The sequence below is a fragment of the Falco naumanni genome, chromosome 3 (assembly GCF_017639655.2).
Source record: "Falco naumanni isolate bFalNau1 chromosome 3, bFalNau1.pat, whole genome shotgun sequence".
NCBI classification, from domain to species: Eukaryota; Metazoa; Chordata; class Aves; order Falconiformes; family Falconidae; genus Falco; species Falco naumanni.
The window spans coordinates 52,063,298-52,082,285 of record NC_054056.1 but is presented as its reverse complement, the minus strand read 5'-3'; the positions used below and the strand labels follow the sequence as shown (position 1 = coordinate 52,082,285).

The 18,988-nt window shown below is 38.3% G+C and overlaps 1 protein-coding gene across 3 annotated transcripts in view; it reads right to left on the bottom strand.

Moving 5' to 3' along the window:
* The window catches only part of LOC121084638 (myelin basic protein), a 120,271-nt gene that overhangs the window by 74,243 nt on the left and 27,040 nt on the right, over positions 1–18,988 (bottom strand). For all 3 annotated transcript variants that reach the window (XM_040586368.1, XM_040586369.1, XM_040586367.1), the window contains exon 2: positions 17,734–17,808. In XM_040586368.1, coding sequence (XP_040442302.1) covers positions 17,734–17,784 — 51 coding nt within the window. In that variant the 5' untranslated portion in view covers positions 17,785–17,808. The remainder of the gene's footprint in view (positions 1–17,733; positions 17,809–18,988) is intronic.

The following is an 18,988-nucleotide window of genomic DNA, read 5'->3' as shown; positions in this document are numbered from 1 at the left end:
TCCCTTTTTCACTTTCCCTAGTTACCTTACCAACCACAAAATGCAAAATCAAAAGAGAAAATTAACTGATTTCTGAAATATTCTAGCTGTCAGTCAGTTTTCAAGAAACTATCTAAACTGAACCAGAAAGACTGTCATAAAATATACAATAAATAACACTATACATACACTATACACTAAAAATACACCTGATTAACACTAAAGCAATACAACACAAGTCAAGAGAATCTCAAAAAAGGTAACCAAAAATAATCTACTCCAACAGCAAGGAAAAAATGCCACAGTGATATCTCCAACACAAATAGAAACTTCTCCCATTCACTGCTTGCTTTGATTTCAGCATCCATTACCAGGAATAGAGGAGCAGACCCTTACTGAGACAGTAACTTCCATTTCACAACGGTCATATTCACTATACAAGATCATCGTTCTTCATTATTATTTTTAGAGAAAAAATCATTAGGAAGCCAGTTGTTCTTCAGACATTGTATATATTCTCTCCAAGTCTGCAGCAAGATTTGGAGATTATCAAACAGATTACTCGCCATGCAAGAATGCTGAGACAGGAAATCTGACATTGCACAAAATTTAGTATTTTCTTCTCTGACAGTTTCTTCAGAAGCAAACAATTTTGTGACGCTGCTAACAGTGAGAATTGCAACTCCAGAGACTCCAAGCAAGAGGCTCTACTGAACTCTACTAAACCATTAAACTCTGCTCAGTTTTTTCACAAAGGTGAATGTCTTCAAACCAAAATGTCAACCACCTCTGTAATTGGTATTATGTCAACAATTTCTGTAAAAACATATCTCTTCCCATGATTTTGCTCCATATTCTGTTATTTTGTTTTCTGAAAGTAAAACAAGAGAAGAGTGCTTTCCTCCATGCTTTAAGTCAATACAGAAGCACTCTCACAAAAACTACTGTGCAGAATTACAATTGCACCAATGTGATTAGAAGAAGAAGAAACTGGACCATTGTAACATATGAACTAGCAAGCTGAAATGCTAACCTGCGTGTTATGTTTAATAGCTGAACTTTCCCATATCAGGGGAAAACCAAAGTCTCAGAGGAAAAACTTTTTTTTTAAAAAAAAATAAATAATACAAAATTGTTTACCCAAACATGTCCAGACAGATGACATTTTAATTGTTTATTTTCAGGCAACTGTCCAGACTGTTTAAAATCTCTCAATCGGCATTCAAATCTACCGACCACTGCGAGGGGGAAAACAACAAAAAACCCCAAACCCTGAAGCACTACCTATGTTAATGAAGTGCAGAGGCCAATTTCAAAAGTTGCCCACAACTGGTATACGAAGGCCCTCAAAAGCAAGAAGTAAGCTACAAGAAAATAGAGGATACATTGTTTCATTCAGCAGCCACAATATCAGAATGTGTAGGTAGTTACGTAGTATATAAGGGCATATTTTAAACCAAATCAGAGCACTTGATCTCAGTGGTGCTTCTAGACATTGTAAGGGCTATCGCTCAGAGCCTGACCTTAGTGAGTTCTGGCTACCAGGCCACCAAGAGGTTTGTTACAGGAGTTCCACTGCCACTTTCAGATTTTGGTACCCTCCTCTGGAGCCAACTTACACTCCAATGCAGTCCAGACTGTAACGTGTAGGTGGGGTTACTTACATATGCAATTTGAATAATGTTTACCCAAACCTTGGTAAAGTGATGATGCGGCTAGTCTCTAACATGTCTTGGTGATTTCATACTCAATGAGTACAAGTAAAATATTACATTTTCTTCCTATTTATCAAGAGCTTCACACATTCCTAACTTTCAGAAATAGTCACCTCAAGTCAACTATTGCTGCTTACCATAATGAGCCAGTGGTAAGATAAACCTTGAGAGCCCGAGGAAATGACTCAGATCTCACACTCAGTGCTTCTTCAGTCCCAGGTGACACCTGATTCATCAGCAAATATACACTATTACTCACCTGGAAATAGGTGGAGGTTTTCCTGTAGAGCTAACTGCTTCCATTTATGTGCACCGCTGTAATCAGCAAGCACTTATCAAAACTGTCTTCAGATGTCCAACATGATAAGATACATGCTCCATAATGTTTCATTAGGCTGTTCTCATACCTTTTGAAAAGCATGAACAGATAATCTAATCGCTAAATAAGAGAGATGCCATCTGCACTACACACAACCCCATTCTTCAGGAGCACTTTTTGTTTTGTTGTTGTCTTTTAAAATGAACAGTTTACAGAGACAGTATTTTTTAAGCAGCTGGAGTTACCATTTTCCAAATATATAAAGTCAAACAAAGAAACCAAACCTGAGGAAGATCAAGCAATAGAAACATCCAAGTGACTGAAAAAATAAAGAAGATGGACTGTAAAAATGTCCATCTTCCCTACTACCAATATAAAGAAGTATCAGAAGTGATGACAATGAAAGACTCATGCATGTACAGACAGGAGAAATGGTAATACCAGAAATACAACTCGCCAACAGCCACCTTATCACTCAGTGAGCCAAAAAGCAAATAGAAACTGACATTTAAAAAGATTACTCAGTTTACCAGTTTGATTAATTAATGTGGTTCTACTAAAAGCCCTGCACACATTCAGGAGAAGAAAAGAGGTGGGGGGAGGGCGGGGGGCAGGAACAAAGGCATATCTGCATATCTGTATCATGTTTACATTCAAGAGCTATATGTTAAAAAAAAAGTTATTTAAATAACTGCTATTTTTGCACCATTTACAGTCATCATGTGTGCAAATCACAGGCTCTTGGGGGAGAATGAAGCACTACCAGCAAGCATGTCTATTCATTGCCTGGGTCTGTCTCAAACTCTGGGGCAGGAACACTTGTCTTCTTCAACCTCCACCTTTTTCTTCAGTGCCTAGTTTTCAGATCCTTCCTCTTTTTTAGCTATTTAAAAAATAAAACTAAAAAAAACCCAACACACACACAAACCCTTTAACTTAGCCAGCCAGCATTGCCTTTCTTCTGTGAACACTCAAGTCTGTGCTGTAGTTACCATACACAGGCTGCTATATTGATTTGTCAAGTCTTTGTGAATCTGTGACCAGCGTCCATCTTTCCAGCAAGGTTTCAAGCAAGCAAGGAAGGATCATCATTCAACTACAAAGTGCACTTCATGTCTCTTCTCCCTTATGTCAATTTGTCTTGAAAGAAAAAGGCCTCATGTCCAGGTGTTGGTTTTTTTTTTTTTTTTGTCCATTATCCCAAAGTGCAATACTTTATTTCAAGTATAAAAGTCTGTCAAAGGTAGGGTACATTCTGTGCTCAACAGAAAACTCTGCATCTACAGTGAAAGAGCAAAAATGCATTGGTAAAGTGAGAAGCACACTTAATACACAGCATTTCAAATGCTTAGCTGTTTTTATCTTTTTTATTAAAGTCAGATGACATAACAGCTTTAACAGCAATTGTTCTCCATGGCTAGACGATGCATGGGAACAACCTCATCAGATTTACCAAAGGCAAATTGTATCTGACCAACCTGACCGCCTCCTGTGATGAAATGACTGGTTCTGTGGAGAGGAAAAGCATGATGTCACACCCCTCGACTTCAGCGCGGCCTGTGCCAGCCTCCCACAGTCTGCCACTCTACCCTTACAGTCAAACTGAGAAGATAAGGTTTGGGTAGGTGGAATACAACGTGTAGCTAATTAGTTGGATCACCAGGCTCAGAGGATTGTGATCAACAGCACAAAGTCCAACTGGCTGTCAGTCAGCAGCCCCATCCCTCAGGGATCATCACTAACACCAATATCATTTAATGTCTTAACTAAAGACCCAGGTAATAACAAACTGGGGGGACTTGTCACTACACCAAAAAGCAGACCTGCTACTCAGAGGGACCTTGACAGGCTACAGAAATAAACTGACAAGAATCTCACGGAGTTTGTTAAAGGCAAATGTAAAGCCTTGCATCTGAACTGTGATAATCCCATTCACTAGGATTGGCTGGGGGCCAACTGGCCAGAAAGTAACTTTGCAGAAAAGGTTTTGTTTATTTTTTGCATCCATTTTAGTTAAGTGACTATAAATGACTGTATTACAGGTGTTCGGAACTGATGAGCAGCTCCTGAAGTACATGACAAAGGCAGGCACTATTAGTAAAAAGGCTTAACCTCAGTTCTCCCAACTCTGACATTTGAGATAAAAAGACACACAAGTCCCTATCTCTATAGAGACAACAACAACAAAAAAAAAAAGGGTTGGATGAAGCAGATACACACTTAAGAGTTGTGCTGACAGCGTTTCTCCCCTCGTTCTGCTTTGCTTCTACAGACTTTAAAGACACTTCGCTTGGAGCCAATACTGTCACCAGATGACAGCTTCCCAGCGGAAAAGCTGTGGCTAACATACCAGTTTAAAACAAACAGTCACAGCTAGGGAGGTCATGTTACCTTCCCACCATAATAATTATTCATGTACACACACCCCACCCCGCCCCCATCTTCCAAGTATATGCAGACAAAAAGTAGCTTTATAACAGAGAAATGAATTAAAAGCTGTAGAACTTCATGACAGTTCCACAGTTCATTTTCATCAGCATATAAAGGTCTCCAGCTCAAAGGTCTAGTGTAAGTTATACTAGCTGTGGTTTAAAGGAAAGGTTGATCACTTAAGGAGAACATTTTTCAATACATAAGCTCCATATCAAGGTTAGACACATGACCTTTCCAAAGTAACATTCCTTGAAACTAAATCCTTAGAAAAAACAAATCCTCTGATAACCTCGGTGCAAAATTACAAGTAAATACAGTTACTACAGGAGACACAGCTCAAGGCAAATTTCTTCTTGTATTATCAACACCCAATCTATCCACAAGTCACAAAGGCCTTTGTGTTTGTTTGCCGCTCAACCTTCCTTCCCCTGAAGGAAGATACACATGCAAAACTTACTGATTACACATGGTAACCTTTTTATCTTACACACACAAATATATCATGGTCTATAACTGTGGTGTGGTACGGAGAAGATTATGTAGAAGGGGAAAACTGGGTTTTCACCTCCTGTCTGCAAGACCATGCTGCAGGGACACTCTTCAGACTACACTGCTATTGTTTTTCCCCAAGGTTTTGCTCACACACAGCCCACAGCAAACCCCATTACATTAACGTGCAAAATCTATGTTAATGCACTACATGGCTGGCAATTTTAAGTGCACAGACGTCATGCAGTTAAAGACTGCATTTCCCTCAGCAACTGTTACTTAGTAACCCTCTGCACATAAATAGAATTTTACATTACTGCATATGTGTTGTGAAGGCTAAAATCCATGCCTCAATTCTACAGCAAGCAGGACTTAATGGAGTCATGCAGGAAACTGTAAATCAAACTCGCACCAGCTCTGTGCAACTGCTTCTCTAGGCAGAGAATTTAACTGGGGAGAGAAAACCTGTGCATGAACAAGGAGGTGTTTCCACCACCGCTCTCTTGCTCATATTTCATTATAAAAAAAGACCAGGTACAACTTCAAAGAAGTTAGACCTGGGACAGCCTTTCTGGTATTGCTCATACGCTGTGCAGTGGAGACTCCAGACATAAGCACAACAGACTACGCAAAGCTCTTCACCTTCTCCCCTAGAGGTAGTATAATCAATTGGCTATGAAACTTCTAGGTAGAACTGGCACCACCAGAGCCACAGTCAAAATGTGACTTAAAAAAGCTGTGCAAAACAGATCCAGGGCTGAAGAAAACCGGTGGAGCACGACAGATGCAAAGAAAAAAAACCCGAAACAACACCAAAACAAACAAAAAAGGAAACCTACACAAAAACCCAAACCCAACACCCCCAAACCCAGAAAAACAGATTAGAATTCATCAACTCTAAATAAGTAAATAAATAAATAAATAAAAAGGCTGTATTGTATCAACTTGCATATTTGATCCTTCCCATAATACAGGCTACTTGTGAATTGACTGACAGCCTATTCGAGCCACTTAAGTAACTATCAACATGGGACTTCAGAATCACTTTAGACCAAGAGTCTGCCTTTTCAATATTGAACAAAATTTCCTGCTGGAAATACCTAGGCATCTTTTTAACTGAATTCCCCACCATTGCAAAGGACATATCGTTACTCTGCTTTGCCCCATCCTTTGCCTCTAGCACACCATAGTTTTATCTCCTAGCATTATTTATTGTAACAAAAGTGGATTATCTTGACACAAAAGCAACTGACTGAGCCACATATATTGCATTTCACAAACAAATACATTCATATGAAGAGGTTACATGTAAACTATAGTTGCAGTTATTACACTGAGTGACTAAGTATAAGCATATAGATAAGCAAACACACTTCATTTGCAATTTTATTAGCAAGTTTAAAACCCCTTACAGTCTAGCACATCTCTTTAAATACAGAATTCAAATAATCATTTCTCATCTCTTCCTAAAAATGAAAAATAACTATCCTAGAAAAGGACTCTCGAAACTCTGGCAAACTAAAATACCCTCCAAATAACCTTTCCCTCAAAATTCCTCCCACAATTCTTGTCCTGTAATAAGTAACTCCACAGATATAAAAGTTATCATTGCAAAATCCCAGGGAACCAATCCTTTAAAATATGGGAAAGTTTTTTCTCTGTCACAACCATACCTCAATACCAACAAAGTTGTAACAATCAAGATGTTCTAACTCAGGCCAAGAAGTTTTTACTCCTGGTAAGCATTAGGCTTTTTTTTTTTTTTCTTTTAAGAAAATGAAAGTCAGCTAGGAACCATTTCAGAGTTTGAATCTAACCCCACTAAATCACAACTAAGTAGTCCAGATGCTTAGAGATGTCCCTGAAGTCCTCATTTTTTTTAAAGACACAAGACCCAACCTGGCAGTGCAGCAGCAGAATTGAGAACTGGGCAGGAGACTTGGCCAAGTCTTACTCAGTGATTGGGACAATTAACTGGCCATCTGGCTCTCAGCACGAAGAAAGCAGCTCAGCACCTGCTCCACCAGCCCACAGCTCATAGTCTAATTGGTTAAACCGAGCTGATCAGGGCAAAAAACAGAACAACTTGTCAACTGCTGAGATCCCTGCTCCAAAGCTGGGATCGAAGCCAAGGCCCCCTGCTCCTGGTGGAGCCATCTGCCTTGTGGGCTACATGTGAGACATGTTCAGAGGGTCTCCTGTCCCTTACATATACCAGCAGGAGGCTCAATCAGAAGTTATTGAAGACATGCAATTTAGTTGATACAAGGTCTATGTGTCAAGCCCCATAGGCTTCCAAAATGCCACAAATCTTTTATTCTCCCATAATCAGGTGACTCAACAGCTGCAACACAGTGTTATTACAGTATTAACTGCATTATACTACTGCATTATAAGCTTTCTGCAAAATCCCAGGGTACAGTCTGACGCCTGCAAGTTCTCAGCATCACTTTTTCAAAGCAGATTTTGAAAGGCAGACAGAGCGCTCGCTCCCCTGTCTGTTCATGTACTTGGCGTTAAGGACCACTGGCCAGGGCAGTCACCTGGACAATCTGGTCAGGGGGTATCAGAACTCAGGGCTCCCCATCCCACCTGAATGCATCCACTTACAAGCACCTTTTGGCCTCCTTTCCCCCAGGTTCCACAAAACTTTCATTTTTAGATGGTTTTATTGATCCTTACAGGGCATAACACAAACAAGATGCCAAAGGAAAGGAAAAGAGTGCAACAGGCAGAACAGGTGCGTTGAAGAAATTTCTGAATACAATTATGTTCCCTCTCCTCCTGAGAGAACTGCAGGAAAGTAAAACACAAAGCACCGAGGTCAAAACCATGAAAATGTGTCAAAGCTTAGTTTTAAATAGAATTTTCATCTATTTTTTTTCTAATTACCAAACCCTTACTTGTAAAGCAAGAAATGAGTGGAAGGAAACATAAAGGAACACATTTTATTAAGAATTAGGGTTTTCTTTAAATGTTGATTTGCAGAAAAAAAAATTAACATTAGAAGTAATTTGTCAAGTAAATGAATCTGCAAGAATCCTAAAGCTAAATGTTTAGGTCCACATTGCCAGCACCTACAGATAAACATGCTTCATTTAAGTCAATTTGAATGTAATGGATTACAGTGGTTCAGAGCCATCACAAAACATAGAACGTAACTTCTCCTAACACAGATTCAGTTCTGAAAAAACTGAAGATTAGCACAACATCATAGGAAAGGACCTCTTTCTATCAGCAAGTGTCCTGCAGCATAAAGCAAGTCACTTATTTCAATGAAAAAAAAATAAGTTTTAGTCTTCATTATGTACAGCCTTTGACATAGAATCTCATCTCATGTGACCAAGCTTCAGAAGTAACATCAATCACCCCGAACATGCTGAGTTTTCTGTGTGGCAGTGTACCAAAGACAAAACAGTTGTTACTTTATGCAGCGGGTCTGACCTACTGTGAGCTCTGAAATCTTTCCTAGAATATTAAGATATATTTATTGGTACTATGTATTTGTTAAATATATTAAAGATGGTTAATTTTTAAAATCAATACATAGTATTAGTAAATATAGACATATCTTTAATTTATTTAATGAGATATAAACATTCCTCAACTGTTACAGGCACTGACTTGAGATTCTCAGTCACACATTCACCAACCTTTCATCTGCCAAGTTTCAAAAAACCAGGATTGTCTGGAATTTCAGACATTTGGTTAATAATAAAAAAAAAAAAAAGACCGTGATTATTCAGGCTTTATCACTGTGCACCATAAGGCAAATTTCATTTGCAGTAGAAAGCTCTGGCTCAATGTTAAGAAAACATTCAGCCTGTAGTTGACAGAGGAGATCAGAAGGGATAGCCAGACTCCCCAGAGTGGAAGGCTTACTGGTCTTGCCTTTTGAAACTCATATAGTGAGAACTTTTGCAGCCATACAGGGATATAAACAGAGTTGTCTATACTTGAATGTAGACCTGCGTTTGCACATTATTTATTTTTAAATATACACTTGTACTTTTTTTTTATATGGATGTGTGCATACATATATATGCATGCACACAAGGAATTAAAGTGGGATTTAAAGTTTTTGTACACAGTTCCACTTCACATAGACAAATTTTAGCCACATTTCCCCAAAGGAATTCAACAGGAATTCTTCTGTTCCTGCACAAAACAAATTCTTTAATAGGTACAAGGTACAACTGCAAAAAAAGAAACAGAACTTTATGACAAAACAACATATACATGACAACAACAATTGGTCATAAAAATAACAAGAGACCATTTTGATTTTCATCTGTAAAACACTGGCAATGGCACTACTGGATTTCTGTGTAAAGCAATGTACTGTGGTAGTCTGGGATAGCTGCTGAAAGTTGTATGTCAACATGAAGGGAGAGAGATGGCTGGAAGAGAAACTCATTTTTCAGGTGAATACATGTTGTCAGAAAAATGTGAATTTTCTCTCTTTTCTTCTACGGTGTTCCCACCTTCCAAATCAGACTGTGTTAGCTGGCCATTTCTTCACTCTTTCTGAATATGCAGTTCAGTTTAATGCCTCAGAAAAATCAAAACACAGCACTGAATTTACACTGCACCAGAGATGGAGATATGGAGATGCTGGCAGAAAGTAGTGTGCAGAAAGAAACTGGGTGTAAGAAGAAGGAAGACAAAGGGAGGAAGGCAGGCGGGGGGGCGGGGGTGTGAAAGGCTGGGAAAATGTGCTAGACCTAAAGTCAGTTATGACGACAAAACAAAACAAAAAAATCCCCAAACCAACCAAACAAAAAAATCAAAAAACAAAACCACTCAGATTTCAATGTAACAGTTTCAGATAGTATCTTTTAACCAAGATGTTTGCAATGTATTGGGATTTCCATAACTCGCCTCAGCACTACCAGTTAATCCAATCCTGAAGCTCTTACACAGAACAGGAATAACTGAGGACCCCAAAATGGTGGCTATTGTTTTCATAATAACTGACGTGTTTAAGGAGAGATCTCATCAGCAATAGACTTGCTAAGATTTATGATTTCTGGCTCTCAGGTCTTTTTTGTGGCTTCTGAGCTGTGTAGAGTTCATGAGCAAGCCAAGTACCCTCACACCTCCCTAAATTAATCTTAAAGTTCTAGCGAAGTTCAGCTACACCAACCTGAATGTCACTCTGCGGCCCTGTGACAAAAATGCAAGATTTCCATTATTGCCTTTTCATGATTATAACCGATGTTCAGAAGTCCCCCTAATTATCAAGGAAAAGTGGTATGTATCCTTGTGGCTTTCAGCTCTACGCAAGTTTTGATATTTTTATGGCCACATCCACAAGATGCTGCACTGAAATATCAGATTGGTTTTAGGAGCAAACCTTATCTCAGCAATCAAAAATAAAGTCGTATTACTCTGCTTAAAAGTTTTTCAATTTCCTGTTGCAAAAAAGTTTTTTTTTTCCCCTCTGGCAAATGCTACCAAAGTATTTCCATCAACTTAAAGCAGAGGGTATGAGGAAGTTAAGTAAAAATGAAAAACATTCCATGACATTTTAGCTCAAAGTGGAAAAATGAGCTCAAGTTAAATTCACTCAGTGTACAAATAACTGCAATTACGTAATAAATTAATCTTCAGCCCCTGAAGTGCAAAAAGAAACTACTGTTAAAGCAGTATGTCGTATGGGAAAGCCCTGTATCATCTTCATACCTATGTCCGCTTCACACTGGCTGAGTTTACAAATGAGAGCGGGAGTCAACTCACCTTAGCAACATGGAAGTCATCTTTGCTCAAGGAAAAACATTTAGCATCAAAGCTGGGATTTTGTCTTCATACTGATGCATCATGTAAAACCGTGTCTTACAACCAGTTACACTGACCTAGCTGCACAGGCAGTTACGTTACCAGAAATACACGTGTGTGAAACTGAGAAGTAAAACATGGCTCCAGCGCTCTTCTTCCCAGCAGCGTCAAAGACAACAGAAGTAGCATTAGGGGAAAAGATGGGGACAAATTTCAAAATGCACTTTCACCAGGGTTTAATGCTTTGATAAGTGCTACAGGACAGATTTACTAGTCACTGTCTTAGATACTGGATATTCTGCTGTGGCTTGGCCCTGGGTACCCATAGGTAAAGTCTGGCAACCTAATAGGGAGAACACACTTCACTGCAACAGAATTTACAGATATAACTGCACTCTAAGGTAATATGTTACTGCAAATGTTTTTTTAGACTCTTCTCAAATATACCTAATGTTTGTTGCTTTGACATATCTCAACCAATTTCAGAGCAGGTGGTAAAACATACTGTCGTATGCTGATCTATGACCAACAACAACAACAGTAAATTATGTGAGGAAGGAAGATATTTCCCCCTTTCAGGGTGTCCATGTCACTTACTGCTTCCTCAAGATTAAAAATACAAACAACTTTGCCTTCATTTTTCCAGCATGAAGATGTTAAAGCATTGAACAACATGTTCTCAGGCTCCAGTAACTGACTCTTGTTAGAAAAAGTCATCTCAGCAACTAGAACAGTTCACAGGGAGTTCACCAAGGACGGCTAGTGCATCACATCCCCGTTCTTCCAACTCCTTGCTAATTTAAGTGGTACTGTCATTAAACTCATTTGACAGGACATTTATCTAGTTGTGTATCAAAGCTAACAAGAAGGGAAGTATAAGAAACTATACCACAACAGCATAGTATCTGAAGCACAAGACACTAAAAAGTACAGTGTACTTCCCTCTTCTAGTCAGTTCTACAGGCTGAGGGTGGGAGAACAAAGCCTAAGACCCTACCTCCTCCCCAGCCAAAACCACAGCAACTGCACCTCTTCCTTTTACACCCATGCAAGTTCAACCAGCTCAAGAACAAAATCAAGAAACACTAGAATTTAGCAGTTGTGTGCACAACAGAAAAACATGTTCTCAACTTACCTCATGTAACTGTTACCTACACATTTACTCACGGTTTTACCAAACTGCAGATCTAGTGATATACTACCAGGATTATACAATCCAGGTAACTCCTCAAACACTAGCAGCAGGCGCTGTAGCAGCGACTAGAACTTGCTCCTTACTTGCATCTGCCTTACCTCACACCTTTAACTCTTCTACCAGTCGCCCTGCACAGCACAGCATTGTACCTTCACATACATGCAATGAAGGGAAACATGGAAGTGTAACAAGTACCAGCTCTGACTGAGGGTCAGTTTATCCTCCACACATACTTACAATGAGCTTACAACATTTTAGACATTAGGAAGATTAAACATTACAACTACAATGGGCCGTATCAAATTCAGCATCTTAAGAGTTTAATGAACAGTCAAGTATTTAAACACATGACTTGGATTTTGACACATAAATTGTTCCCTTTAACTTTGTAGTAAAGATACTAGCCTACTTAAACATCAGACATAGACTTCTAGTACCATACTGAACAATGGTCTTAAGGTTAATTTTTGAGAACAGACGTCATAGCTACTGCAGACTTGACATTCTCAGAGGTTTCAAACAGCACAGTCATTTCTGTATTGCTACGGTACCATCTCAGTAGCTGAAGCACAGTAGTCCCTGAAGGCTCCACTCAGGGTCTCCCAGCACTACTATTAATACAGAATGAAACTGCATCCATCCCAACAAACAATCCAGTTAGACAGTATGAAGGTCAAGAAATTCAGTAGAAGGACAGAGTGAGCACCAAAGGATTTGCTCAAGGCCAAATCCAGGTCGATGCTGGAATTTGAAGAAAACAGACATCTATCAATTTGAACTGGTCCTGCTTAACCTGACTGCCCAGAACTTCCCTTCATGCCCTGGAAAAGGATTTGCCTCTTCCAAAAGCAGCACTTCCTCGCACCAGGTACCAGCTTAACCAGACATTGGCTGGTCACGAGAATGGTCTACAGTCCGTAACCTGTAAAACTGGCTGGGGAAAATGCGCATCAAATCTCTCACAGAAAACACTGACGCTCTCAACATTTTAAAGTTTTTCTCTCTCTTTTCTTTGCCTTCAGAAAGATATTGACTTGAGAGAGAGTGTTTAAATCAATCTATAAAATTACAGAGAATACATCACTATAGCCCCCGTGATCTTTATTGCTTTACAAAAGGTAAGACTGAGAAAACATGCAATTGTACTAGAAAATAAGCAGTGCTATACAACTTTGCTAGGGGGAAAAGTGAAAATGTTGCACTCTAACTTATGTATGGTAATAAGACTATTTATTTAAAGGTAATAAAATCAAATGCCACATTTGAGTTTTCTTTGTTTGAGTTTTTTTACAGAAAAGTACACCCTAGACTTCAAAATCTACATAGCCCGTACAGCATGTATGTAGAAGTGTAAGTATTACAAATAAATCTCTATATTACAAAAATATCACTTCAGAGCAATCAATAAAGCAAATAAAATTACTTCATCTGTTGTTTTTTTTCCTTTCTTGATACTTATGATGCATACCGAGAGGAAGCACCTGGTAAAAACCGTATCTATGGCTCCGGTCTGTAATCAGTCTCAACCATGAGAGGTAGGGCATCAGATAAGTTCAGTGTGAAAACCCTTTTGCTTCCAGATTGTTGAGCATCTATGAGGTGAACAATACCACTACCATCCTGTGCCAGGCCATATTCAGAATTTCAGCTCCTTCTTACCAGGGACAGCCAGAAAACTTTCTGCCAATGTTATCAGGGGAAGGCTGCACAGGGGGCACATTTCTGAACATTAGCAAGACAATTGGGGAAAAAAAATAGGAAAGAAAACAGAATCTCCTCAGAAGCAGCACAGAAACCAACTGAATTATTGATACGTGCTCATGGTAGCAATTTAGCTTGAACTAATTACGAGAACCAGTCATTAAAATTATCAAATCAACCACTGCAAAACACATTACAGACTCTAGGTTCATACATAGGGCAATGAATGGCAAGATTTTTCATAAGTTTACTACACAGCAAGACTTTGTCAATGTTAACAGATAGCTTTTAGTTCAAACAAAAATATTGTTTCATTTAGTTAAAGAAAAAATAAAATAAAATTTAATTCAAACAAAACATTAAAAAACCCATTAGATTAATAAAAATTATATTACATCATTGTAGACAGAGTGCCTTATCATCACTACAACTGTTTTCAGTTTTGGCCTGTGAGAAAGCAATATACTGTGGCAATTACATTTGCCAAAGTTGTTCAGAGTTAGATATCAGAGGTAGCAATTGGGTTCCTTGGTATTTATTTACAGGGTACCCCAAGTATATCAAGGACATCAAACAGGTTGATGACCCAATAATCTAACATGTTCTAGGTCTGTATGAGTTTCTCAAGCAAACAGTCCCTTGACATGCCAGGGCACTGGGTTTCGATGTTTTATTACAGGTCACAAGCTTGGTTTCCGGCTCCCCACAGTACTAAAGTGATGTGACATACATGGAAATCAGGCTCTATGGACTTGGTGCATTTGGTAGTTGCTGTGGAATAAATGGGACAATGCTGGAAACCTTCCTTCCAACCCCATCTTCCCAGTCAATGAAGTTAAGGGCCAGTTTTGACAGATACCAAGCAAGTTCAGAGATTTTGGGATGGCAGTGTATGTGCTGTGCAGAATTCTCTGAGGGAGACAAAGTGGAGAGCAGCAGAGAACTGTGCTGTTGTAATACTTACAGGCAGCTTTAGTCATTTCAAAAGAGCACACGGCATTTCATAGCTTAAGGATGCCAGACTAACGCAGATCAACTACAACTCTGAACAAAGACCAATTAAACGTCAGTTGTCTGTCTACTTCTCTACACTTAGCTCTCTGAGAATTTAAAGAAACTCTGGGCATGAAGGACAGCCCACTGTGGTTTTTTATTGTTCTTAGATGTATTTATGTAAATTTAAATGCAAGTATTAACACTAAGAACAAAGTTAAACAAAATGAATACTTACAAATTTACTAAAACTTTAAGCAGACTGAAAAGTCCGGTATAATCCAAAGTAAAAAGAAAGAAGATAAATTGCTGGGTTCATTGAATAGTTTTTATCTGTCTTACAAAACTATAAAAAATGCAGATCCATTGAAGACAAGAGAAAGAAATCTGACAAATGAGACTGAGTATGTTATTGCTCTGAGAAGAACATGAGGGTTTTGTCACTACTTTCTGCATTATTTAGATCGAATAGACCAACTATTTTTCAAAGCATTCAATTAATTTCACAGTATCTCCTTATTTATTACATAATCACTGTAGCTTGGCATATTTATAAATCAAGAGAAGAACAATACTTTGAAAGAAGTATCACAGCATGGGAAGCCATCTTGTCTTTTGCAAATTTCCGGATTTGAAAGCATCTCGGTGTCATGTTAGACATCTGATGAAATAATTGCTTTCCAGATCTCCATTTCTAATTTCGTAATTCAAATACTGAAAGCTAAGCAAAGCTAGATGCCAACTCAAAAAACCCCACAAAACCAAAACAAAGTCAACAACACTACAACCAATAGTAGTTGCAGTATACAGGACATGTATTGGACAACCAAGAATTAAGATTGCTACAGTTTAGCAACAGTTTCTCTAATGTCACTATATACAAAATAACCACTTGGAGAACTAGTCTATCCTTCAGGAGCCCATTGTTTGTACAGCAAATTTGCCATCGCAGGTTCAAAGAAGCTTCCTAAAATGATATTGTTCTTTGCCACTATAATTTTGGGAAAGGAAATAGTAAATACCCTTAAATTACAAGTAATGAATTTTAGAAAGACCCTCAATCAGATGTTAGCCTCTTTCATTCCAGTTCTATTGCTAAGAGCAAGGACCAGCAATGCAGCATTTCCACTATAGTCTGCAAACCTTCAGCAAAGCTGTCTCCCATACCACACACCAGAATGGTGGTGGGAAACCAGTTCTAATTTACAGCTATATTCAACAACAAAAAGAAAAAAAGCATGACATATGGTTACTACTGCCAGTAATAATTTTAATGCTGCCTGTAAGAACTGAATCAAGATTGACTAGTTTTGAGGAATACATACTAGCACCTTAAATGTATATTTCCTCATTTTAAATCTGTCGCCTTATAATTACTATCTGACATGCACAAAAGGAGATTCTGATCAAGCATTGCCTATTTTAAAGTTTAGGGATTTGGTGTTTTGGTGTTTTGGTTTTTTGTCACTGTAGAAGGATAAGTAAGGGACAGAAGATATTACTACAGAAATAAATTCCCCTTTCAAAAGCATTTTAGGTAAATGAATATTATTTTGATTGCAGAATCAAGTATTCTCCATGAACTGATTAGGAAAATGAAGGAATTATAAAAATTTGCAGCAATCCACTTCCTTGTAGACCTGTCTTGCACACTAGGTGTAAGACCTGCAGTCACCTGGCTCTTGCCCACCACTGCAGAACTCACACCTATTGCACAGGCTGCTACAGTTTGAAGAATCCTTTACATTTTGAGGAGGCCCCATGTGCTCAATAGCTCGCTCACTTGCCACCCAGACGCATTAGACACATGTAATCCCACAGCAGGAGAAAAGTTAGGATATGTTTTTGTAACAAAGTTTTGTCCTTAAAGACCAAAGCAGGAGATACATGCAGAACAGCCCACCACCCTTTGCATGCCTGCTGTATCACACCTGCAAGATCTCACACCCTTGGTCAGAAAGGATCAAAATATTTGGCTAAATACATACATCTGTTTCATGCATTTGAGTTTGCTGGATCTGCACAACAAGAGTTTTCTAGAGGGGAAGTCAAGAAGACCACAGCTTGGGACTCATACTATTGTTTGTACTGAAACTGAAACTTTGGGGCACAAAACTGTTTTGCAAAATACTGCACAAACACAAACCAAAAACATACGTAGCCAGCTGTTCTCTCTTCCTGCTGTTTTCTCCCTATTCCTTCCAGTGTGCTTATGTATTTTCCTAAAGGAGACAGCAAAGAACTAATAACTGCACGAATTCTAGTTCGTATACCTTTTAGGGATAGCTGCTTATCTGTCGCAGCAATGCAAAACATCCACATTCCTCCAGATAAAGCATAGAGCTATCTGTTTATATCATCTGTCCAACGCAAAGGGCAATAGCTTTATACAGTGTGGGCTCAGACTGTAAACTGTTATTTTTGGGTGGGGATGGGTGGAGGGAAGTTAGCAATTGCTAGCAACAAGAAGCATTTTGGGTTTTTTTATGTCTAAAGAGATGTCTTTTTTTAAGATACGTGTAAATACTCTTCCGGTACAATGTAGAAAGAAAAATAAACAAGATATTATCACAAGGCAAACAGAATACTATGTTATGTGCAAAATACACATAAAAAGTACATTTTGACAGTTCCATTTTTTTTTTTTTTCTGGGAAAGACACTTTTAAAGTGGTACCTTCTCAAACTGACAATCTTTTACTTTAGAATTCTCTTATTTTATGTGTTTCTATATCGCTTCTTATGGATAAAGCCAATGACTGCCCAAATGGAAAGCTGTCAACACAGAGAACATTATTCAGTTCACTGGCTCTTTAAAAATGTCTACAATGCCATGCTTCTAGGGCTTTATTTAATTCATTTCCACCATGACTGAGAAGCTTTTTAACAGCTGTGGATCTGATACAGAAAAATATCACACCTCTCATTAAATCCAGCATAGCAAAATCCAGTTTGGCCACATCTCATAGAAACTCTTTTAAAAATGGTGGTCATTTTATAGTGACAACTACAGAACAGTAATGGCGAAAGTGATCTTGTAAACACACAAATGTACGACAAACATATATATATTTCATTTCATGACATACACATTTCTGAAGTGGCCTAGCCTCTTCAATTTTCTACAATTACCTTGGTTGACTTTTCAGCACTATGTTCTCTTTTTCCTACATGGTTCCCCATGATGGATCACCAGAACTTCAAATTCTGAAAAGATAAAACCAAAAGAACATTTTGAAATCAACACATTTGTACTGAAATACAAATTCATTTTTCACCTGACACTGAATAAAGAGATTGTTCTCATACAATAAGCATTTTTACAGTCCAAGGTAAGACCTGTGAAAGATCCTAAAAAAAATAAAATATTTATCTGGTCTTATTTGCAAATCTAAGCAGTACCCAAAAGCTTTCCTTCTAAAAAAAACCAACCACTATAAGCAGAGGAGGTAGAATAAAGTGTTTATTGCAAAATTTGCACATAAACAAGACTAGATTAGAAATTAGGTAGGGGGTCTTCCGATATTATCTCCATAATAACAAAATGGTGTAATATGTATCAAATAATCTTAACTACAAATTTCCATAAAAGATCAAGTAAGTTCCTTCAGATTCACATTTGCCATTATATAAACAGCAATTACTGAAAAAAGCACCAAACTAAACTGCTAACAATTTGCTGTGGAGGTGAGAATGGATACGCTCTTTACAGCCCACACTGTCATGACAAGCACATAAGAAAGGAATGCCACCTCTTTGTATTTTCTGGCTCATCCTGTTGTATCTCAGCTTTAACAGAGCTTATGTAGGTTAAACCACAACACATATTTCAACTTTTAGAGTACCCTTGTGGTTTTGTTACATATATCTTCCCATAGAAGCATGTGTTTGTATAGGGTTTTATACGCAGCTGCTGCCTTCAGTCGATTTGAACGCAGCGCAGGGTAGCATTTAAAGTCCTGAAATCATAAAGTACATGCAAAAGAAGTTTCAAATGGACTTTTTCCTCTCAGAATTACGAATTGAACTTTCAGGAATAAAGTTCAGTTTCTGGTGCTAACAGTAACACTTCATTACTCTGCAATAAACAGAGGTATATACCATAAAACCTTAGCATAAGAAACCCTGGCCCAATGCTGTTGCTATCAGAGGGCTAAGCTAGCTCAATTAAGCATAACTTTATGAAAAGGCTTGGGAGAAAAGACCTTTGCTATGATAGAAAATGCATGAAGTACAACAACAGGCTATCAACCAGTTACACTCAGAACATACAAATAGTTATAACCCCAGCGACACACGCTGATTTGTGTACCAAAGGACTCTACAGACAGAAACTTTGATTCCTCCTGTCTTTCCACTACAGAAATGTGTCCTTTATCAAAAGCAA